We start from the raw sequence: 24,054 nt of genomic DNA on the forward strand, positions 1-24,054 counted from the left end.
ATAGAGTGGTTTGGGAAAATACTGTATTATGGCCACTAGAGGGAGTTGACAAAGTAAACAAGTATTTACTTCCTCGGCTCCACCTAGTGGACCTAATGGGCCAGATCCACAGACAGAGTACGCCGGCGTATATCTACTGGTGCGCCGGCGCACTTTCAAATTACCCGCGTCGTATCTTTAGTTTGAATCCTCAAAACAAGATACGACGGCATCTGGGTTAGATCCGACAGGCGTACGGCTTCGTACGCCTTCGGATCTTAGATGCAATACTTCGGCGTCCGCTGGGTGGCGTTCTCGTCGTTTTCCCGCATCGGGTATGCAAATTAGCTATTTCCGACGATCCACGAACGTACGCGCGGCCGACGCATTCTCTTACGTCGTCTCTAGTCGGCTTTTTCCGGAGTATAGTTAAAGCTGGTATTTTGCGGCGTATAGGTAGACTTGCCATGTTGAGTATGGCCGTCGTTCCCGCGTCGAAATTAGATTTTTTTTTATTTTTTGCGTAAGTCGTCCGTGAATCGGGATGGACGTAACTCACGTCTAAGTTAAAAAAAATGACGTCCTAGCGACGTCATTTAGCGCAATGCACGGCAGGAAATTTCAGGACGACGCATGCGAAAGTTCATTCGGCGCGGGGACGCGCTTCATTTAAATGAAACCCGCCCCCTAATCGCCAATTTGAATTCCGCCGCCAGAGATGCACTACGCCGCCGTAACTTACGGCGCAAAATCTTTGAGGATTCGAAATTCCGCCTGGTAAGGTACGGCGGCGTAGCGTATCTCTGATACGCTGCGCCCATCTATTTCTCTGTGGATCTGGCCCAATGAGATTATTTTCCGAAATTGCTGTATGAATGAATAATAATCATCCTGGAGGAAAAAAAAAAAATAACATTACATTTTGCCCCCATTTTCACAACACAAATATACATGCAGTTTCATGGGATGATTGGCCCCACAAATTTTATATAAATGCACCCCTACGTACTTTTGTACATTGCAGGCAAGAAAGAAGGGGCGGGGCTTCAGAAGCTATGCGGTAATTGGTGCTCAGGAGGTTCCTGGTCACCATTCAAGCAAGCGTGATAATAAGCCTGTGTTCCCAATAGCAGCCAATCAGATTCTGGCTGCCCTTTTTTTTAACTGCAAGTTACAAAGTGCCATGTAGAACCTAGCTGACCACTCTCTTTTCTATAATTTTTTATATGCAAGGCCTGCTGTGCGCTATCAGAATGATGATTGGAGGTATCAAAGGTTTATTGGTGGAGTTGCTTCATGAAGACCGCTGGTCTGGGTGTGGTGAGCCTCAGAACGTGGTGGTGGTGGTTAGGCGTACATGGTGATGTATTTCGGCTCCATATTCCCAAAGTAGGTACGCTCCCACTCGCTCATCAGGTCAAAGTGTAGGGGGCGGTGGCAGAAGTTGCACTCGGCTGCAGATGGTGATTTCAAAGGCATCCCGACTTCCTTCCATGTGTGTACCAGGCTCTCTGCGAAATGGAAATCCAAAGATGCTATTAAGGTCCTCCAGTTGGGATGAAGCCGCAAGAAAACATACAAAGGGGTCTAAAGTGGGGATCGAAAGTTTGGACACCCCAGGTAAAAATTTGTATTAATGTGCATAACGAAGCCAAGGAAAGATGGAAAAATCTCCACAAGGCATCAAATTACAGATTAGACATTCTTATAATATGTCAAAAAAAGTTAGATTTTATTTCCATCATTTACACTTTCAAAATTACAGAAAACAAAAAAATGGCGTCTGCAAAAGTTTGGGCACCCTACAGAGTTAATATCTTGTATCGCAGCTTGTAAACGCTTTTTGTAGCCAGCCAAGAGTCTTTCAATTCTTGTTTGAGGTATCTTTGCCCATTCTTCCTTACAAGTCTTCCAGTTCTTTGAGATCTCTGGGCTGTCTGTCACGCACTGCTCGTTTAAGGTCTATCCATAGATTTTCAGTTATGTTGAGGTCAGGAGATTGTGAAGGCCATGGCAAAACCTTCAGTTTACGCTTCTTGATGTAATCCCCTGTGGATTTTGAGGTGTGTTTAGGATCATTATCCATTTGTAGAAGCCATCCTCTCTTTAACTTCAGCTTTTTCACAGATGGCATCAAGTTACCATCCAAAATTTGCTGACATTTTATTGAATCCATTTTTCCTTCTACTCGTGAAATGTTCCCTGTGCCACTGACTGCAATACAACCCCAAAGCATGATTGATCCACCCCCATGCTTCACAGTTGGACAGAGGTTCTTTTCATTAAATTCTGTGCCCTTTCTTCTCCAAACGTACCTTTGCTCATTCCGGACAAAAAGTTCTATTTTAACCTCATCGGTCCACAGAACTTGTTTCCAAAATGCATCAGGCTTGTCTATATGTTCATTTGCTAAGTTCAAACGCTGATTTTTGTGGTGAGGACGTAGAAGAGGTTTTCTTCTGATGACTCTTCCATGAAGACCATATTTGTACAAGTATCTCTTTATAGTGGAATAGTGTACCACAACTCCAGTGTCTGCCAGATCTTTCTGGAAGGATCGGTAGTCAAACGTGGGTTTTGAATTGCTTTTCTCACAGTCCTGCGAGCTGTTCTGTCTGATATTTTTCTTGGTCTTCCAGATCTTGCTTTAACTTCCACTGTTCCTGATGACTGCCATTTCTTAATTACATTCCGAACAGAGGATATTGACATCTGAAAACGCTTTGCTATCTTCTTATAGCTTCTCCAGCTTTGTGAGCATCAACTATTTTCACTTTCAGTTTTTTTAGACAACTGCTTAGAAGAAGCCATGGTGCTGATTGTTGGGGCAAGGTCAGATGAGTCTGGGCATTTAAAACCTTTGAGATTGACATCACCTGGTCTTCCCAGACGATGATTGAGAACAATCCGTGATGCTGGCAGGTCTCAGCTTTGCAAAGGGGGCAGTGCATGCTATAAATTCTGCAGGGTGCCCAAACTTTTGCAGACGCCATTTTTTTGTTTTCTGTAATTTTAAAAGTGTAAATGATGGAAATAAAATCTAACTTTTGACATATTATAAGAATGTCTAATCTGTAATTTGATGCCTTTTGGAGATTTTTCCATCTTTCCTTGGCTTCGTTAAGCACATTAATACAAATTTTTACCTGGGGTGCCCAAACTTTCGATCCCCACTGTATTTGTTCAATGTTTGCACAGCCACAATGAAAAATTGCTGTATTTTGTCGATTTTGTGATTTTCTAAGATTGTTATCGCCATCTAGTGGCCACAATGCCTTATTTTCCTGATCTATACCCATCAGGAACATGTTGGATTCTGGCACTAGATGGCTCCTATGATCATAGGAAACATGAGCCAAAATATGACAACTTTTCATTGCAGCTTATGTTCATCACATTCATACAGCATGTTTTTTTTATTCAAATAAATAGACCACAAAATGTCAGATTATAAGTACCTTGTGATCCTTTTTGACTGACAACTCCAGCATGACTTGTACACTGAAAATGGTGCTAAAGAAGTCAGTGAGAGGAAGCTTATAGGTCACAAATCATAGGACCAGGGTGTGATCTTCGTTTTTAAACCTCAAGGGCTCATTTACACTTGTAACACACATTTTAGCGCCTACTGCTTCAACATTTTTGATGCGTTTTTGATGCTTCGTGATTTTTTTTTTTAAGCTTTAGGTCCCTTTCACACTGGGGCAGTAGGAGCGTCGGCGGTAAAGCGCTGCTATTTTTAGCGGAGCTTTACCGTAATTTTTGCGGCATTAGTGGGGCGCTTTTAACCCCCGCTAGTAACCGAAAAGGGGTTAAGACCAGTCGGCGGTTCCGCGGCGCTACCCATTGATTTCAATGGGCAGGGGCGCTGTAGGAGACACTGCTCCTAGAGTAGCTGCTAGCAGGACTTTTTTTTAGCGTCTTGCCAGTGCACTGCTCCAGTGTGAAAGCCCTCGGGCTTTCATACTGGAGTGAATGGAGCCGCTCTTTCAGGGCGCTTTGCAGACGCAATTTTTTGCGTTATAGCGCCTGCAAAGCACCTCAGTGTGAAAGGGGTCTTAATGAAGTTTGGAAAATGCCTTGTGTGTGTTGATCTTCTTTTGGCTTTAAAGGGCCCAGTAGTAACCCTCTCAGCAGATCCCTAGCTCATTAGTAACTCCAATGCAGCAGGTCCCCCTGCTCAGTAGTACCCCCCAGCTTTGCTGATCCCCCTGCTCAGCAGTAACCCCCAGCTCTGCTGATGTCCCACTCAATGCTGTATCTTGGCCTAGGCCAACAAGGCCCAGGCCTAGGGCAGCACCAAAAGAGTCCCCGTAGCTTGCGCTACACTTTTAGTGTAGCGCCAGTCTTGGGGCGGACTGGGCCGGGAGGCAAATCAGTCTAGTGCCCCCATAAAGCGACCACACTACTGTCGGTATAATAATACTGGCAGGGCCACCATCGGGGGGGGCAGCCCATACACATGAAGGAGGCTAGGGAGGCAGACCCCAACCAATGAGTTGTGTGGGCGGGTGGCGTTCCGCAACTGGGGGGGGCTTTGCGTTGCTTCTAGTTTTGACTGTCCTATCATAACAGTAGACCTCCCACCTGAGATCTCCGCTAGAGAGAGTCAGATGCCATGTCGGGAGGCTAAAAACTGTCAAACAGTCAGCTGACGAGCTCCATAGCAAGACAGGAAGTCAGAGTAAATTCCTGCGAATTAGGGGACTCTACTGCCCCCCCCCCCCAAGACCCTCAGAACTAGTGTCCCCACTGGAAAATGTCAGGGCAGGGAATTTCTGATCGTGTGTACGCGGCATAACTCTGGATAAAAGCTCCATAGCCAGCGTTTTCATAGACTTCTATGGAGGCTTTAAAGCACCAAGAAAATTACATGGGTTATAATTTATCAAGAAAAGCAAATGCAACGTATGAATAGGACTGTAAGGTAACCATTTTGTTTAGTGAGAGGTGCTTTGATTGGCATTTGGAGTGCTTTAAAAAAATGTGTCCAATGCCACATTTTGAAGCAAGCCTAAATCAGCCCAGGGTCCATCCTGACCCAACTATTGATTATGACCAATATTCGATGCGTTATGGAAGCGTCTATAACCTCCTATAGAATATTCCTTACCTACGAAGTAGCTCATCATGGCGGGAGTGTGGTGAGGGGAGGGAGCCAGCCTGAGCAATTCTTCTCCACGGGGAACGGTTGGGTAGTTGATGGCTTGGACGTAGATGTTGTTCTCAGACAGAAGTATGTCACAGATCCTGGTGTTCATGGCGGCATTACCAACCTGTTATGCAGGACAAAGTAAGAGAAGTGGAAACGCTGCCCCCATATTCTATATTACTTGCCTGGGTTATTCTGTCTATGTGCAACCTCATTTAAAACCACAACGGTGAGAAGGTTTATCGGAAACAAAGACAACTGGTCTAGTACAGATGCCTCCATCCTAAATACTTGCAAAGAAGCAAAAAATAAAACCATTTCCCAAGGGACTTTTTTATGAAGGTTAGACAAGTCCAAATACCATTTATAAAAGCGGATTCATTATACTTTGTTACATAGAAAAAGGTTAAAACAAAGAAATGCAAAACGAAAATGATCCTGGCTGATGTTGAACGAACAGTTGACGGCACTGGTCCAGGATAAAATGAAGTTATTCCATGGAGTATGGGACCCGTGGCTTGGATATCTTACTAATGATTTAAGGACGCTGGAGACGTAGTTATGGTGGTACCGTGTTTCCCCCGAAAATAAGCCCGGGTCTTATATTAATTATGCCAACAAAATACACAGTAGGGCTTATTTTCGGGGTAGGTCTTACCATGTAATGTGCTGTCTTCTCTCCCCCTCTCCCTCCCTGCCTGTCAGGAATCCCCAGTGTGAACTGAGTTAAAATGCTTGTAAAATCCTATAATCCACTCTATTACGGTATTATATAATGTACAATGTGTGTGTTTCTGTAATATAATTGTGCCAAATACCTTTGTTATAGAGCCGCTCTGTGCTTCTGTTACCCGCCGGAGCTCTCTTCCCCCGCAATTATATTACAGAAACACACACATTGTACATTATATACTACTGTAATAGAGTGGATTTTAGGATTTTACAAGCATTTTTAACTAGGGCTTATTTTCGGTGTAGGGCTTATATTGCAGCCCTCCTGGAAAATAACGCTAGGTCTTATTTTCAGGGTAGGTCTTATTTTTGGGGAAACGGGGTATTAGATGGATTTTGGGGCACTGGACTGTTGCTCTCCTGTTTCTTTCTCTCTTTCCTTTTTTCTGTTCTTCTTTCTCAAGAATTCTCAAACACTGGTCCTCATGCTGAGGTTATAGTTCTGACAGTAAGATGGGTCTATGATCTTTTGCCCGGGGATCCTCAGCCTGTAAGACTTGGGGTCCATGGGGTAAGCACTGATTGTTATTTTCATTTGGATGCAGTTTGGGTCATGCCCTAGAGTTGTTTTTTGTCGAATTTTGTTGATACTTCTGTTGGACTTTATGTTTTTATTTTTTTCCTTAAGGATGAACTTCATTAGTTGCAAACTACGCAACGATCAACTGTTGACATAGACAATCCTGGAAAGTTGGAGATCTACCTTTTGTTGGGAATAAATAGCTGCTTCTTTCACCAGACTGATTGTAGACCGATCCTGTCTGGGAGGGGCAGGATCAGTCTACAATCAGTCTGGTGAAAGAAGCAGCTATTTATTCCCAACAAAAGGTAGATCTCCAACTTTCCAGGATTGTCTATGTCAACAGTTGATCGTTGCTGTGCTGCGTAGTTTGCAACTAATGAAGTTCATCCTTAAGGAAAAAAATTGGATCCATAATTGAGAACGCATTCGATGGACACACATGGGGAAGTGACATTGATAGTTGGACGATCTGATCGACTGTGATTGTCGGATCGAGGTTTTGCTATTCTCCCCCGCTCCATCTTTTCAGGCTTTACTTTCGCCGGCTGTTTACATACAGTTGCCGTGTCGAGCTCTGGATCAGGCTGATTCTAAGTGGGGATATTCACCATTGAGGCTTCACTATTAGATGAAGGATTGAATCTGGCCCTGCAGTGGAGACTGGATATCTGTGTTTATGCTGATTTTAATTTGATTTGCGGTAAGAGTCAGTGTTACCCGTGGGTGGAGGTCTCCTGTCTGTACTGATCACTACGTCGCAGATGTATTTGGCACCTTGGGATCTACTGCTGCTTTTTTCACTACACTTTGGGACTGTGCTCAAGCCTTTGGCTCCGTTTTTTCAATTTTTCTTATATTGCACTATGGTCAATCATGTTGTATTGATATTGTTATCACTATTTATGTTATCACATAAATTTCACTGATTAATTTTTATTGATCCAATTGACACTTATCAGTGTCCTTTCACATTTTTTAGAAGCGCGACTCCCCTTTTTTCCCCATGTTTGTTTGATGTTGTATGACATCTTTGAGACGCAGCTAGTATATTTATTTTGGTTATTGGGGTATGCGCAATATTTTTTCTGTGTTACTTCTTTAACCTTGATGTAAGTCGATAATTTGTTTTAATAACGGAAGGGGTACCTTTCTCCCACATTTGCAAAATGCTGGGAGCCAGGGACTTAAAGAGCCTCTGCCTGACCCAAGATGGCTGCTCGAGTCACATGGGGCAGCAGCAACATCTAATTGGATCACTTTCCTGTTAACCCAGGAAACCATAGAGGAACCATGTTCCTCCTAACTTCCTCTCCAGCTGCAGTGCTGCTGCGGAATAGCACCACCTAGAGGGGAGAAAATAGACTGCATCTGCCTACAAGCTAATTTAGTTATTACCACTACAGGTCTCCCCGAGGGAAGATTCTGCCTCACCTCCAGTATCGACAAAAAAAAATGTTGGATTTCTCATCGCTTTTAATACTAAGGGCAGTGGTCACCAGGACCAATGGATAAAGGTAGCGTAGACTCCTGGGGCGGAGTACAGACATATGTGGTGCTTTCTCTTTGCTAAATTTGGCTTTTTATCTGAGTCTCATGGCCATGTACAAAAGTTTAACGCGGACCTTCAGGGCTCTTTCAAACGGGACTGGTCCGTGATGATCCGCCCCTTAAACCTCTGCTTGCTCAGCGGGGATCGCTGCGTTGATCCCCGCTGAGCCGCTCTCCTCTATGGGGGGATCGATTGAATGCAGGGACCGTCTGTCCGCGTTCATCCGATCCGCAGACGGATGAAAAAAGAATTGTTTTTTCCTCCGTCTGTAGAAACTGAGCATAGCGGAGCCTGACGTTCCTGATGTTCATCCGCTGACATCCGCAATCCCATAGGGATACATGAATGTCCGTTTTTCATCTGAAAACGGATGGATGAAAAACGGACATACGGGGCCGGATTCAGATACCTGAGGGCATCTGTCTGGCCGGCGTAACGTATCTCAGATACGTTACGCTGCTCTAACTTTGGGCGCCAGTTCTTTATTCAGAAAGAACTTGCGCCCTTAGTTACGGCGGCGTATTGTATGCGTTGCGGCGTAAGGCCGCGTAATTCAAATGGGGATGTAGGGGGCATGTTTTACTCAAATTTGGCTTGACCCCGCGTATTTGAAGTTTTTTTTTGAACGGCCCATGCGCCGTTCGTGAAAACATCCCAGTGCGCATGCTCGAAAATCCGCCGCAAAACGTCATTGCTTTCGACGTGAACGTAAATTACGTCCAGCCGTATTCGCCAACGACTTACGCAAACGACGTAAAAATTTGAAAACTTGGCGCGGGAACGACGGCCATACTTAACATAGGATACGCCTAACATACCCCTCATATAGCAGGGGTAACTATACGCCGGAAAAAGCTGAACGCAAACGACGTAAAAAAAAAAGCGCCGGGCGGTCGTTCGTTTCTGAATTGACGTAAATAGTAATTTGCATATTCCTCGCGTAAACAAACGGAAGCGCCACCAAGCGGCCAGCGTGAAATTGCAGCCTGAGATACGACGGTGTAACACACTTACACCTGTCGGATCTTAGGGAAATCTATGCGGAACTTGATTCTATGAATCAGTCGCATAGATACGACCGACCGCACTCAGAGATACGACGGCGTATCAGGAGATACGCCGTCGTATCTCTTTCTGAATCTGCCCCACGGTCCACATGTGTGAAAGAGCCCTTAGTCATTTCTTTCAACTTTCCATCTATTAAATCTTCTGCCCTTCTTGTTTTAACTTTGGATAGTAAAACATTTTTTTCTGCCAGTAAATCCCTTATACAGCCCACTTCCTGTTTCTTGTCTGGTCATTAGCCTAGGCTTATGACATCATGCATCTCTCTCTCTCTCTCTCTCTCTCTCTCTCTCTCTCTCTCTCTCTCTCTCTCTCTGGGGTGTGGGAGTCATAAGAGGGCTAATGAAAGCTGCAGATCTGGAGGTGTGCCTGTGTAAATCCAGGACGTGAACGGAGCTTCAGTTGCCCACAGTTAAAATGGTTGCAGCCAGACTCAGCGGAGGGAGATTTCTGCAGAATATTTGGCAAGTACAGATATCAACTCACCCGTATGGGGATGATGTGGCTCGGGCAGTTGATGACGGGCAGCCCAGCATCCATTAGGAGTTGGCGCATGTGCTTGACGTTACGCTGGTGGGCACGTCGGAGAGCTTGCCCCTCTTCACTCTTTAGGACACGCACAGACTCCAAAGCTCCGGCCAGCACCATGGGAGGGAGGGAGGTCGTGAAAATGAATCCGGCGGCATAAGAACGCACTGTGTCTATGAGTGAAGCGCTGCTTGCTACATAGCCACCGAAACAGCCAAAGGCCTTTCCTGAAGAGTAAAGAATGGAGAATTGAATAGCGCATGTTTCAAGTGACAAAACCATCTGTCTATAGAAGTATTTGAGTATTCTTTATCTCTCCATAAAGTATCATATAAAGGGTCACCTACACATCACTCTCTCTATATAAGCAGCAATGAAACTTGAAGCCCCATTCCACCTTCCAAGCACACCCAAAATACACCATGGGATCAATTTTTATTTATTTGCTGTGCGAATCCCTCAAGTCTTCACACATCAATCGTGTATAATCACCGTAATGTGTCCAATTGGCTAGATTCACAGAGAGTTATGGCGGCGTATCAGTAGATACGCAGTCGTAACTCTGAATCTACGCCGTCGTAAATTTAAGCGTATTCTGGAAACCAGATACGCTTAAATTAGGCTAAGATACGAGCGGCGTAAGTCTCCTACGCCGTCGTATCTTAGGGTGTATATTTACGCTGGCCGCTAGGTGGCGCTTCCGTTGTTTGCAGCGTTGAATATGCAAATGAGCCAGATACGCCGATTCACGAACATTCGTGCGCCCGTCGCAATTAGTTACGCCGTTTACGTTAGAGATACGCCGGCGTAAAGACAAAGCTGCTCCCTAGGTGGCGCAGCCCATGCAAGGTATGGACGTCGGAACAGGCCTATCTTTTTACGTCGTTTGCGTAAGTCGTAGGCGAATCGGGCTGTGCGTAAGTTACGTCACGTCGTAGGCAGTTTTCGGCGTATCTTAGGCATTCTATCCGACGCATGCGCACTGGGATTCTTTCACGAACGGTGCATGCGCTGTTCGTAAAAAACGTCAAATACGTGGGGTCACACTAAATTTAGAAAAAAACACGCCCACATCATCCATCCACATTTGAATTAGGCGGGCTTACGCCGGACCACATACGCTACGCCGCCGTAACTTAGGGCGCAAGTTATTTCTGAATACGGAACTTGCGCCCTAATTTACAGCGGCGTAACGTATATGAGATACGTTACGCCCGCCGACAGATACACTCTTGTATCTGAATCTGGCTAATAATGTTTATTTGCTAGCTTCACCTAGAGGCCTAATGCAGTATTTAACTGAAAAACCACAATCGGGGGAAATACAATATTATGGCCACTAGATGGCGCTGCCAATCATTGTAAATAAACACATTTGATACATTCATGACAGCTGTGTGAATGCTTAAGGCATATGCACAGTATTTATATATATATATATATATATATATATATATATATATATATATATATATATATATATATATATATATATATATATATATATATATATATAAATATGTGTATAGACCCCTCTGCGTTTTGGGTGGCTAGGTTGACTCTACTACCCATATAATTATTTTTAAGTAGAACTGTATGCAAAGCTTTTTTTTTTTTCATTTTGGATAGATTTTGTTTCCCCCATCTGTGTCCTATTGCGGAGATTTTCCTTCACTTCCTGTCCCATAGCCAAACGGGATATGAAAGAAAATCTCTGCAAATCAACCGATTGAGGACCCGCCGCACGAAAATATACGTCGGCAAAATGGCACGGCTGGGCACAAGGGTGTACATGTATGTCCCCTTTAAGATCCCAGCTGTGGGTGGTGAGCGTGACCGTCCCCGCCGGGATCAGCGGACCCGATCGCCGCCGGTGTCCCGCGTTTGGGTCACAGAGAAGTAAGTGTAAACAAACCTCTCCCCGTGCTTCCTAGTGAGCCTGTCACTGATCGTCTGTTCCCTGTCATAGGACGTCACACGCCCAGCCACGCCCCCCCCACAGTAAGAATCACTCCCTTAGGTCACACTTAACCCCTACAGCGTCCCCTCATGGTTAACCCCTTCACTGCCAGTGTAATTTTTTACAGTAATCAGTGCATTTTTATAGCACTGTTCGCTGTAAAAATTACAATGGTCCCAAAATAGTGTCAAAAGTGTCCGATTTGTGTCCGCCATAATGTCGCAGTCACGATAAAAATCGCTGATCGATCGCCACCATTACTAGAAAAAAAAATATTAATAAAAATGCAATAAAACTATTCCCTATTTGGTAGACGCTATAAATTTTGCACAAACCAATCAATAAACGCTGATTGCGTTTTTTTTTTTACCAAAAATATGTAGAAGAATACGTATCGGCCTAAACTGAGGACATTTTTTTTATATATATATATTTTTGGGGGATATTTATTATAGCAAAAAGTAAAAAATTGCGCTCTATTTTTGTTTATAGAGCAAAAAATAAAAACCGCAAATGATCAAATACCACCAAAAGAAATCTCTATTTGTGGGGAAAAAAGGACGCCAATTTTGTTTGGGAGCCACGTCGCACGACCGCGCAATTGTCAGTTAAAGAGACGCAGTGCCGAATCGCAAAGTGAAGCCCACAAGCACTTACTTCCTGGAAGTCTTGGATGGGGAGTGATAATTGGACAGCGCACTGCATCCTGGGAAATGATGACACACATTTCCCAGGAGCATTAGAGGGAGATGATGTCAGAATCCTAGGTGATTCCAAAGGCAGATTTCGTGGGACCGCATAGCAACAGGCATTTCCAGATGAGTAAAAATGTTTCTTTTTTTTTCTTTTTTTAGGTCTAATGAGCACAATAATGAAAAAAAAAATTTTGGGATGGAAACTCCCCTTTAACATAACTGGACTTTGTTTTTATACCCCTAGTAAATGTCAGGCATAGTATATAGTGGTATATGGCGGCCAGTGCTCAGCACAGCTGATTTGGGTCCTGCTTGTTGTGAACACACCCAGTCTGCACTGACGACTACCGATAAGGCCCCTGGACGCAGATATCTGCCCCACCCAGAGGCTGGGGTACATGGCAACCAACACACGTCAGAGCACATTATTCAGCAACTGCTGAGCAAAGATTAGTAGTATTTTTAAAAAGATGGTATAGCAATGGCAGCCTTACTATATAAGGGCTATATAAGGGCTATTTTCGCAAAGGGGACAGTCTTCTCTGCCCCCTGAAAAGCAATCAGTGGTAGATTGCTTTTTATAGGGCAGTAAGAAGGTATTAACCCCCAATATTATACTGGGACTTTATAGGCAACTGGAAAACCAAAAATTGTATTTGCATAAAAAACACTTCTGCCCTGTTTGCGGTGACACCCCGTTCTGTTCAGCCTGACACCAACTAGAAGATTGTTTTTTTTGTCAAGCTCGGCTGGGCGACCCTTGCAAGGATCATATATTGGGCCCTGAATGTGGGTACGCATTAATATCTCCATCATATGGCAAAAGTCAATTCTGCTTTTATACACTTCAGTGGCTGTAGCTTGCGCTGCTCATCATCACGAATGAAACGAAATGCGGTGACTCTCTCTCAGAATACCCCTGAAGAAAGGATTGAATTCCTCCTGAAACGCGTTGGGATGGAGAGGAGATACTGGGCCAGATTCAGATAGGTCAGCGGATCTTTAGATCGGCGTAACCTATCTGATTTACGTTACGCCGCCGCAAGTTTTTGAGGCAAGTGCTTTATTCAGAAAGCACTTGCCTCTAAAGTTGCAGCAGCGTATCGTAAATCCCCCGGCGGAATTCAAATTCCGCGGCTAGGGGTGTGTAAAATTAAAATCAGGCGCGTCCCCGCGCCGAACGAACTGCGCATGCGCCGTCCGTAAACTTTCCCAGCGTGCATTGCTCCAAGGACGTCATTGGTTTTGACGTGAGCGTAACTTACGTCCAGCTCTTTTCTGAATCGACTTACGCAAACGACGTACAATTTCAAAACTCGGCGCGGGAACGACGGCCATACTTAACATAGGATACCCCTCACATAGCAGGGGAAAAAGCCGAACGCAAACGACATAAAAAAAAATGCGCCGGGCGGTCGTTCGTTTCTGAATCGGCGGAAATCCTCATTTGCATATTCGCCGCGTAAAAAAAACGAAACGCCACCTAGCGGGCGGCCTGGAATTGCAGCCTAAGATCCGACGGTGTAAGTCACTTACACCTGTCGGATCTAAGGGAGATCTATGCGGAACCTGATTCTATGAATCAGGCGCATAGATACGACCGACGGAACTCAGAGATACGACGGCGTATCAGGAGATACACTGTCGTATCTCTATGTGATTCTGGCCCAGTGTTATTAAAGTCTATGGGCCATATTCTGAGTATAGTTACGATGGAGTATCTCAGGATACTCCGTCGTATCTCTCTTTTTTGGCCCGCGTATCTATGCGAGTGATTCTTAGAATCATTTTCGCATAGATACGCTTAAGATCCGACTAGTGTAAGTCACTTACACTGTCGGATCTTAAATGTAATTACCCAGCCGGCCGCTAGATGGCGTTTACGTTCAGGTCTCATTTGTTTTTGCAAATGAGCCTGATACGCCGATTCCCGAACGAATTTGCGTCGCGTAATCGTCGCTAACGTCGTTTGTGTAAGCGTAAGGTTACCCCTGCTATATGAGGGGTAACCTTACGCCAGTCCCACGTACGCCATGTTAAGTATGGCGTCGGGTCCGCGTCGTCTTTTCCCGTCGGGTACGTAGTTTCCCTAAGTCGTTCTTGAATACGACTTTACGTCAATGACGCACACATCGGCGTCATTGAAGTTTTACGCCGAGAACTGGAGAATGCGCACTGGGCTATTTTAAGCCTGGCGCATGCGCAGTTCGTTCGAATCAGGGGCGCGCTTAATTTAAATACAAGCCGCCCCCTTGGATTTACGCGGGGATACGCCGGGCCAATTACACTACGCCACCCCAAACTACGGAGCAAGTGTTTGGGGAATACAGCACTTGCTCCTGTAGGTTGGGGCGGCGTAGTGTAAATGGCTTACGCTACCGCCCGCCTAAAATATACAAGAATATGGCCCTATGTATATGTTGACACTATTTAGCTGTTTCATTTGTGATACATTTTAATAGTCTGCAAGGAAACCTATATTGTATTTAAATGTATTTGTTAAACTTTTTAATTTTATATTTTTTGTACAAATACGTTTTTTAGGTTTCCCAGTTGCCTATAAAGACCCAGTATAATAATGGGGGTTACTACCTTCTTCTTATCAAGTTTACGGATGTTGGCAACCTACTTGATGGTTTTCCTGGCTGGTTCTATTTCATAGAGCAGTAAAGCAGGGGCTGACAGACATTTAGGGCCAGATTCACGTACCGCCGCAGCGTATCTTTGAGCGGGCGTAACTTATCATATTTACGTTACGCCTCCGCAACTTGGACGGGCAAGTGCGGTATTCTCAAAGAACTTGCTCCGTAAGTTGCGGCGGCGTAGCGTAAATAGGCCGGCTAAAGCCCGCCTAATTCAAATGTGGATGATGTGGGCGTTTTTTATTTAAATTACACGTGACCCCGCGTATTTGACGTTTTTGAAAGAATGAAAGAATCCCAGTGCGCATGCTGGAAATTACGCCGCAAACCTTCTATGCTTTCGACGTGAACGTAAATGACGCCCAGCCCTATTCGCGAACGACTTACGCAAACAACGTAAAAATTTCAAAATTAGACGCGGAACGACGTCCATACTTAACATTGGTACACCGCATGTACGCCTCATATAGCAGGGGTAACTTTACGCCGGGAAAAGCCTAACATAAACGGCGTATCTGTACTGCGTCGGCCCAGTGTACGTTCATGAATTCGCGTATCTAGCTGATTTACATATTTCTAGGCGTAAATCAGCGTACACGCCCCTAGCGGCCAGTGTAAATATGCAGTTAAGATATGACGGCGTAAGAGACTTCCGCCGGTCGGATCTAAGGCCGCGCACATACCAGCGAATCTATCCGCTGAAAACGGTCCGTCGGACCGTTTTCAGTGGACAGATCCGCTGCGTCCGCTGCCGGATTTCTGTCTGATGGTTGTACACACCATCAGACAGAAATCAGCGCGTAAACAATACACGGGGCGTGGCCACGCCGCCGCCGCGACGATGACGCGGCGACGTGGGCAGCCCTTGAACGTCAAAGCTTCCACGCATTCGTCGAATCAGTACGACGCATGCGAGGGATGGCGGTCGGTCGGACGTGTCCGGTGAGTCTGTACAGACGACCGAACACGTCTGACGGACAGGTTTCCAGCGGACAGATTTCTTAGCATGCTAAGAAATTTTTATCCGCTGGAAACTGTCCGATCCGCCGGACAATTGTCCGCTCGGGCCTACACACGACCGGATCTGTCCCCTGAAACTGGTCCGTCGGACCAGTTTCAGCGGATAGATCCGGTCGTGTGTACGGGGCCTAATACAAATCTATGTGTAACTGATTCTAAGAATCAGGCGCATAGATACGACGGCTCGGACTCAGAGTTACGACGGCGTATCTGGAGATACGCCAGCGTAACTCGTACGTGAATCCAGGCCTTAGAAGGTGATCCTGCCACCCCTAGAAAGCCTTGGGGGGGGGGGTTGTTAAACCCCAAAGGGGGGGATTTTGTATTGAAATACCATGGTGCAACCGCAAGCCTATCCAAGCTGGACCAATGTAACTGCAAAAAACAAACAAAACACATACACAGCAGCATTGGCTTACCCAGTGTTCCAGAGATAATGTCCATCTTGTGCATGACTCCATCTCTTTCTCCGACACCTGCACCACGAGCCCCATACAGACCCACTGCATGCACCTCATCCACAAATGTCATGGCTCCATATTTGTGTGCCACATCACACATCTCTTCCAGGGGGCAGATGGCACCTGAATGTGAAGACAGGATAACATAAATGAGACTCTGGGGGTGGTCTAATCCACCCATTGCCAAACAGGGTTTCTCAGGAGCAGTGGTCTCCAAACTGTGGCCCTTTGCTTGCTTTTATCTGACCCTTGGGACACAATTCCTCCCAATGACACCAACAATGGGGCCCAATGACACCAGTGATGGGACACAATTCCTCCCAATGACACCAACAATGGGGCCCAATGACACCAGTGATGGGACACAATTCCTCCCAATGACACCAACAATGGGGCCCAATGACACCAGTGATGGGACACAATTCCTCCCAATGACACCAACAATGGGGCCCAATGACACCAGTGATGGGGCATAATTCCTCCCAATGACACCAATGATGGGGCGCCATTTCTCCCACTGACTTTTCTACTCCCTATGGCCAGTTTGGTCCTCCTAAAGTCTGAAGGACAGTAAACTGGCCCTTTGTTTAAAAAAGTTTAGAGACCCCTGCTCTTGAAGTTTCAGAGGGTTCCTTGAGCTGTGGCTGACTGACCTCCCATTTGATGATGCCTGCATATCTCTAGGATCATGCCACCAATTGTTTTTTTGCGCTGTCTGTAAGGGTGGCAGTCTGTCCACCACTATAGGGAGATCATTCATTCTACTACTGACCACCAATGTAAGAGGCAATATTGCCATTGACTCCCGATGAATTGTTTTTGGTAATTGTCCCCTGGTACCTGACAATTATTCTGGGTTAAAAGGCTGAGAAAGGCTGGTCTAAACTAAATATATTTGGATATATGAATGGCCAGTGGCAGAAAAGCATCCATTGTTATGATGATAATAGGAAAAATCCTAACTTGCATCACTTTGAGACCTCGTGGACACAGCAATAAAAAATGACGCAGGATCTTGAACCCTAAGCTAGAGTATTGGAGCGGCGTACAAACACACACCAACAATCCTCGATGTGACCCAAAATGGCCGTATTGGGCAAACATTCTGTAATGTACCTTGAACCTATTTCTGCTCAATGATTTGTGATTTATCTATCTTCATCCACTAGATGGTGCTAGTAAATGCGAATATACTGGGGCAGATTCATCAATAGATACGACGGCGGATCTCCTGATCCGCCGTCGTATCTGTGAGACCCGACGGTCGGATCTGTGAGATCCCACCGTCGGAGCTATGCGACTGATTCATAAGAATCAGTTCCGCATAGATCTCCCTTGGATCCGACTGGTGTAAGTGACTTACACCAGTCGAATCTTAGGCTGTAATCTCCCGCCGGCCACTAGGTGTCGTCGCGATTTTTTACCCGTCGCATATGCAAATGAGGAAAACCGCCGATTCACGTCCGTACGCCCGCCCGTCGCTCGTTTTCTACGTCGTTTGCGTTCGGGTTTTTCCGGCGGATAGCTACCCCTGCTTCTATGAGGGGTAGCTAATGTTAAGTATGGCCGACGTTCCCGCGCCGATTTTTTAAATTTTCTACGTCGTTTGCGTACCGCGATCGGGAATACCGATGGCCGCAAACGACGTACCCGCCGCAAACAATGACGTCGTAGCGACGTCATTTGGAGCATGCGCACTGGGCTTTTCCGCCCCGGCGCATGCGCAGTTAAATCGGCGCGGGAACGCGCCTGATTTAAATTGTACACTCCCCCTAGCCGCGGAATTTGCATTCCGCCGGGGGGAGTTAGGATCCGACGGTGCAGTTTGCGAGGTAAGTGCTTTATGAATCATGCACTAGCCTCTAAAGATCCGCTAATCTATCTGAATCCGGCCCACTGTGTTGATGTAATATGTGGATTAGAGGTCGACCGATATGGGTTTTTCTCTGGCCGATGCTGATGTCGATATTTAGAAATCTGGGCGGCCGATGGCTGATATATGATGCCAATTTTTGCGGCCGATATTTTAGGACGATTTTTTTTTTTTGGTGGCACTGGAAGATGGCACTAGCAGAAGGCACTTATTGTCAGGTGGCACTAACAGGTGACACTGGCAAGTGGCACTGGTTGGCACTGACTGGCAGGTGGCACTAATTGGCACTGGCAGGTGGCAATAGTTAGCACTGGATGGCATTGGCAGTTGGCACTGATGGCTTTAGTTGTCACTGGTAGGTGGCACTGGATCGCACTGGCAGGTGGCACTGGGTGGAAGGTGGCACTAATTGGCACTGGATGGTGGCACTGGTATTGCCACTGGCAGATGCCACTGTATGGCAAGTGGCACTAATTGGCACTGGCAGGTGGCACTGGTGCAAAAAAATATGGTGTCGCCCCCACTCAGTACAGACCCCCTCTCCCTCCAGTATAGACACCCCCCCCCCCCGGCTACCGCTACAGACACCAAAGAGCGGTGTGTGTCCCACGAGTGCAGGCCCCTCCTCCTCTGTGGGCGTAAACAGAGAGGAGGGCCGCCGCGCTGGGTGTACCAAGATGGCCGCGGCTCCGGAGCTAGGCCGAAGCCGCGGTCTTTCCTGATGCTGTGACCGCGGCGGCAATCCGCAGATTGCCGCCGCGGTCACAGCATCAGGAAAGGCCGCGGCTTCGGCCTAGCTCTGGATCCGTGGCACTACTAGCGGCCATATAAAATATCGGCCTAATTTGGATAAAAATCGGCCGATGCCGATTTCTCCAAAACGGCCAAATATCGGCCGATATATCGGTCAACCTCTAATGTGGATTGCATAATAGGAATCCACTAATTAATATGCATTTATATTTATTGTTTTTTATTGTTATTGTTATTTTTATATGTTGAATGGTCAATGATAACTGCCTATAAGTGTTGCTTTTTTGCGCACATATACTGTGACAGGCAGTGTAATAGGTGTAGAAATGTCTCCATTGTGGGAACGCACGGAAACCAAAGTGATGGAGGTGGATTTGTTTTCAGCCGGCTATGGAATCTACAGGGGTGGAGGGTTCGGCAATCTGGCGCGGGTCGTGGTATCTGTGCGGGATTGGTTCCCTCCTCCGTTTCAGTGCTGTGTCGCCCGTGCCCTTTGATAACGACTTTTACGTCGAAACATGTCAGGGCTGAGCTACGCACTGACGTCACCGCGCTGTACGTGACCCGGAAGCACGGGCGTACGATTTTGCTCTATTTTTGTTCTCTGTTTTAATGTTTTATGCCGGCAATTTTAAATGCATGTAGTGTGTTTCTGGCTACAGAAACGGTACCTCACGATCTCGAGCCCTCAATTTTTTCCTCCTGGGTACCCCATTGGAAGATGGAGCCTGTGAGTTGAGACCTTTGAGTGGAGCGGAGAGAGGTGGCGTTTGGTTACATTGCAAGAAGCATCTGGAAGCGTGGGAGTTTACAGTTCCTGGTACATCCGATCGGTGGATCGATACGCCTAAAACTCATGGTGATCTGGTAAGAGCATATACTTACCTTTGTCCTGTTGGTGTGATCTTTGGGATTCCTTCCTTCCTCCTATACCAACTTCAATTCTAATTGGTGGTGGATTTCTACTTCTGCTAATCGTCCTGCTACAGTGGATGTCAGTTGGATCGGGACTTTTTATGTTTTTCACCACATATGTGGTCCTTGGGACTTCTTATCTGATTCACAGACGTCCTTTAATTATTATGAGTGGGGTAGATTCAGAGAGCAATTACGCCGGCGTATCCATAGATACGCCGGCGCAACTTAGAAATTACGCGGCGTATCTACTTTCTGTATTCAGAGAGCTTGATACGCCGACTGTAGCCTAAGATACGACTGGCATAAGTCTCTTACGCCGTCGTATCTTAGGGTGCATTCTGACGCTGGCCGCTAGGTGGCGCTCCCGTAGTTTTCTGCGTAGAGTATGCAAATTGCCTACTTACGCCGATTCACGAACGTACGCGCACCTGGCGTTCGTTTTTTACATCGTTTGCGTTAAGACTTTTCCGGCGTAACGTTGTTCCTGCTATTAGGAGGCGCAGCCAATGTTAAGTATGGACGTTGTTTCCGCCTCGAAATTTGAATTTTTTACGTCGTTTGCGTAAGTCGTTCGCGAATAGGGCTGGACGTAAATTACGTTCACGTCGTTGCGCCGTACTTGGAAGCAATGCACACTGGGATATGTACACGGACGGGTCATCAATCACGTCGGGTCATCAAAAATGTAAATAAAACACGCCCCCCTTCCACATTTTAATTACGCCCGCTTACGCCGGCCCCTTTTACGGTACGCTGCCGCTACTTACGGAGCAAGTGCTTTGTGAATACAGCACTTGCTCCTGTAAGTTACGGCGGCGTAGCGTAAATACGAAACGCTGCACCGCCGTAACTATGCGCGCCCGTACGTGAATCTACCCCATTGTTTTTTTAAAAACACATGTTACCTTGCTTACTATTGTGATTTACCTGATGTCACATTCATTTTTTTGCGGACTGCTTTCACACGGTTGCACAAGGTTAACGCCTTTGGTGTGATATTGATCCTGTTCAAACAGGATTTATATATATATATATCAATTTACATTTGCCAATTGTTCCAGGTGTGCCAGCTTTAGCCCGATTGGGACATTGACATCTATATTTATTTATTCATTTATTTATTTTTGCATACTTTTTTTCTTCCTCTAGGAATTTATTGGTGTAGTCACATATTTATTTATGGAATAATTACACACTTCACTAGGTGGTAATACTAGCGCAAACCTTTGTTTCGATTTTTTGTTCTGTTTTACATGTATATCACGTGTTTGTAGGTGTTGCAGCTGGAGTTATTGATTTAACATAATTTATCATAATTTCTATATCAATTTAAATATTTTTTCCCCTTAGCGCAATTATTTGCCTTGTTTACTTTATTTGTGACTTATCACCCAGTAGGCCTGAGTTGCTACAAATGAACAAAAAAAGAATAGGTTCTTGATGGAAGTTGGCCCTTTTGATGTTTTCCTTTTTATGAAAGGACCTGTGACAATGATAACTTCTCTACAGATTCGGCTCTTTAATTAGGCAAATTAGGCGATCGCCTAAGACCTCACACTCACAGGGGCCTCGCCCCCGTCTAACTAACCCAATGCATTACCCCAGTTTTGAGAGCCAGCGGACCTTAAAGGGGTTGTAAAGGTTTGTTTTTTATTTTCTAAATAGGTTCCTTAACCACTTAAGCCCCGGACCAATATGCTGGCTAAAGACCCAAGGGGTTTTTACAGTTCGGGACTGCGTCGCTTTAACAGACAATTGCGCGGTCGTGCGACGTGGCTCCCAAACAAAATTGGCGTCCTTTTTTCCCCACAAATAGAGCTTTCTTTTTGTGGTATTTGATCACCTCTGCGGTTTTTATTTTTTGCGCTATAAACAAAAATAGTGCGACAATTTTTAAAAAAATGCAATATTTTTTACTTTTTGCTGTAATAAATATCCCCCAAAAACATATATAAAAAAAATGTTTTCCTCAGTTTAGGCCGATACGTATTCTTCTACCTATTTTTGGTAAAAAAAATCGCAATAATCGTTTATCGGTTGGTTTGCGCAAAATTTATAGTGTTTACAAAATAGGGGATAGTTTTTTTGCATTTTTATTTTTTTTATTTTTTTTACTAGTAATGGTGGCGATCAGCGATTTTTTTCGTGACTGCGACATTATGGCGGACACTTCAGACAATTTTGACACATTTTTGGGATCATTGTCATTTTCACAGCAAAAAATGCATTTAAATTGCATTCTTTATTGTGAAAATGACAGTTGCAGTTTGGGAGTTAAACACAGGGGGCGCTGTAACATTTAGGGATCACTGTGTATGTGTTTACTAGTGTAGGGGGGTGTGGCTGTAGGAATGACGTCATCGATCGAGTCTCCCCTATAAAGGGGATCACCCGATCGATGCGCCGCCACAGTGAAGCACGGGGAAGCCGTGTTTACACACGACTCTCCCCGTTCTTCAGATCCGGGGAGCGATCGCGACGGAGCGGCTATAAACAAATAGCCGCGCCGTCGTCCCGGATCGCTCCCCGAGCGGACCCGACCTCCGCATGTACCGGGGGGGGGGGGTCCCGATCGGACCCCCCACCCACGTCTAGCAGAGGACGTACAGGTACGTGATTGTGCCTGTCCGTGCCATTCTGCCGACGTAAATGTACATGAGGAGGTCGGGAAGTGGTTAAAGCTAGTGCATTGTTGGTTCACTTACCTTTTCCTTCCATTTCCCTTCTAAATGTATTTTTTCTTTGTTTTCTTTGACTGAATTTCTCACTTCCTGTTCCTCCTCAGTAAGCTGTTCTAAATGACTTTCCACCGCTCAGATGATGGTGGGAAGCTTACTGAGGACAAACAGGAAGTGAGAAATTCAAACAAAGAAAAAAAACATTTAGAAGGGAAATGGAAGGAAAAGGTAAGTGAACCAACAATGCACTAGCTTAAAGGAACCTATTTAGAAAATAAAAGACGAACCTTTACAACCCCTTTAATGCTGATGTGCTCAGGCAGCGTTAAGAGCCCTGACTCAAGAGAATGGCCGCCAACGTCCCTAACAACCAGTAAATATCAGTGACACCACCCCTTGTGACATCAATGACATAGCATGCCCTCAGTCAATGACGTCACAAGGGGGAGGGTTCACCTGGTGACATCACCGGGTGGCCCCTGCCCCTTAGTTATTAAAGAGCTGGATCTGGGGGCCACATTGTTAAAAGGGGTCTTCCAGATTCAGATAAGTCCCCTGCCCGCAGACCCCCACAACCACCAGCCAGGGTTGTGGGGAAGAGGCTCTTGTCCTTTAATTATTTTTCCCATCATGGGTGTGAGTGGGGACCCATGTCAAGTCTTTTGCCTAAGGCCTCACAAAGCCTAGAGCCGCCTCTACTTCTCTAACACTATAATAGTTTAGATGTCCATGCAGACAACAATAATACCAATATGAAGACTGAGGACTTACCATCCATAGAGTGGACAGTCTCAAATGCAACAATCTTTGGCTTCTTCGGGTCTGACTTTTTGAGCAGTTCTTCAAGGTGCTCAGGGTCATTATGGCGGAAAACGTACTTTGCCACACCACTGTTTCGGATGCCCTGGATCATAGAGGCGTGGTTTCCGGCGTCAGAGTAAATCTCACAACCTGCAAACAATTCCAACATTTTCAATAGAATTCGAAGTACCCCATCAGGATAGAGAGGTTATATATTCCTACTACAAATCATATAACTGGGATCTTCAACACTCTCCAGTAGGGTTGTCCCGATACTAGTATCGGTATCGGGACCGATACTGAGCATTTGCGCGAGTACTTGTACTCACGCAAATGCTCCCGATGCTTCACCCGATACTTTTCTTTTTCGGCTGAGAGGGGGCGGAGAGCGGGCGTTGAGGGGGCGGAGGGAAGGAGGAGAGCGGGCGAAGAGCAGAGCAGTCTCCCAGGATTGGACGGGTGATCTGTCTATCAAAGTGCCCGGACAAGGGGGTGGGGCTATATAGGACGATGCGCAGCAGGGAACACACAGCTATTGAAATGAAAGCTGTTATGTTCCCCGCGCGATGATCAACTAGACAGCGGCGAGGGGGGGGGGGGGCTTTCTCTGGAGACTTACACAAAGCTGCATTTGGGGACACATGGCTGCATTTGGGGACATGGCTGCATTTGGGGACATGGCTGCATTTGGGGACACATGGCTGCATTTGGGGACATGGCTGCAT

The 24,054-nt window shown here is 45.8% G+C and overlaps 1 protein-coding gene across 1 annotated transcript in view; it reads right to left on the reverse strand.

The window, feature by feature from the left end:
* Nucleotides 1-754: 754 nt before the first annotated feature.
* The window catches only part of ALAS2 (5'-aminolevulinate synthase 2), a 56,858-nt gene continuing 33,558 nt past the window's right edge, over nt 755-24,054 (reverse strand). The window contains exons 7-11 of the mRNA XM_040322856.1: nt 23,300-23,479; nt 16,265-16,429; nt 9,487-9,755; nt 5,093-5,255; nt 755-1,490 (exon numbers count right to left, since the gene is read on the reverse strand). Of these exons, the coding sequence (XP_040178790.1) occupies nt 1,327-1,490; nt 5,093-5,255; nt 9,487-9,755; nt 16,265-16,429; nt 23,300-23,479 (941 nt within the window). The 3' untranslated portion in view covers nt 755-1,326. The remainder of the gene's footprint in view (nt 1,491-5,092; nt 5,256-9,486; nt 9,756-16,264; nt 16,430-23,299; nt 23,480-24,054) is intronic.

The sequence above is a fragment of the Rana temporaria genome, chromosome 9, assembly GCF_905171775.1.
Source record: "Rana temporaria chromosome 9, aRanTem1.1, whole genome shotgun sequence".
Classification (NCBI taxonomy): Eukaryota; Metazoa; Chordata; class Amphibia; order Anura; family Ranidae; genus Rana; species Rana temporaria.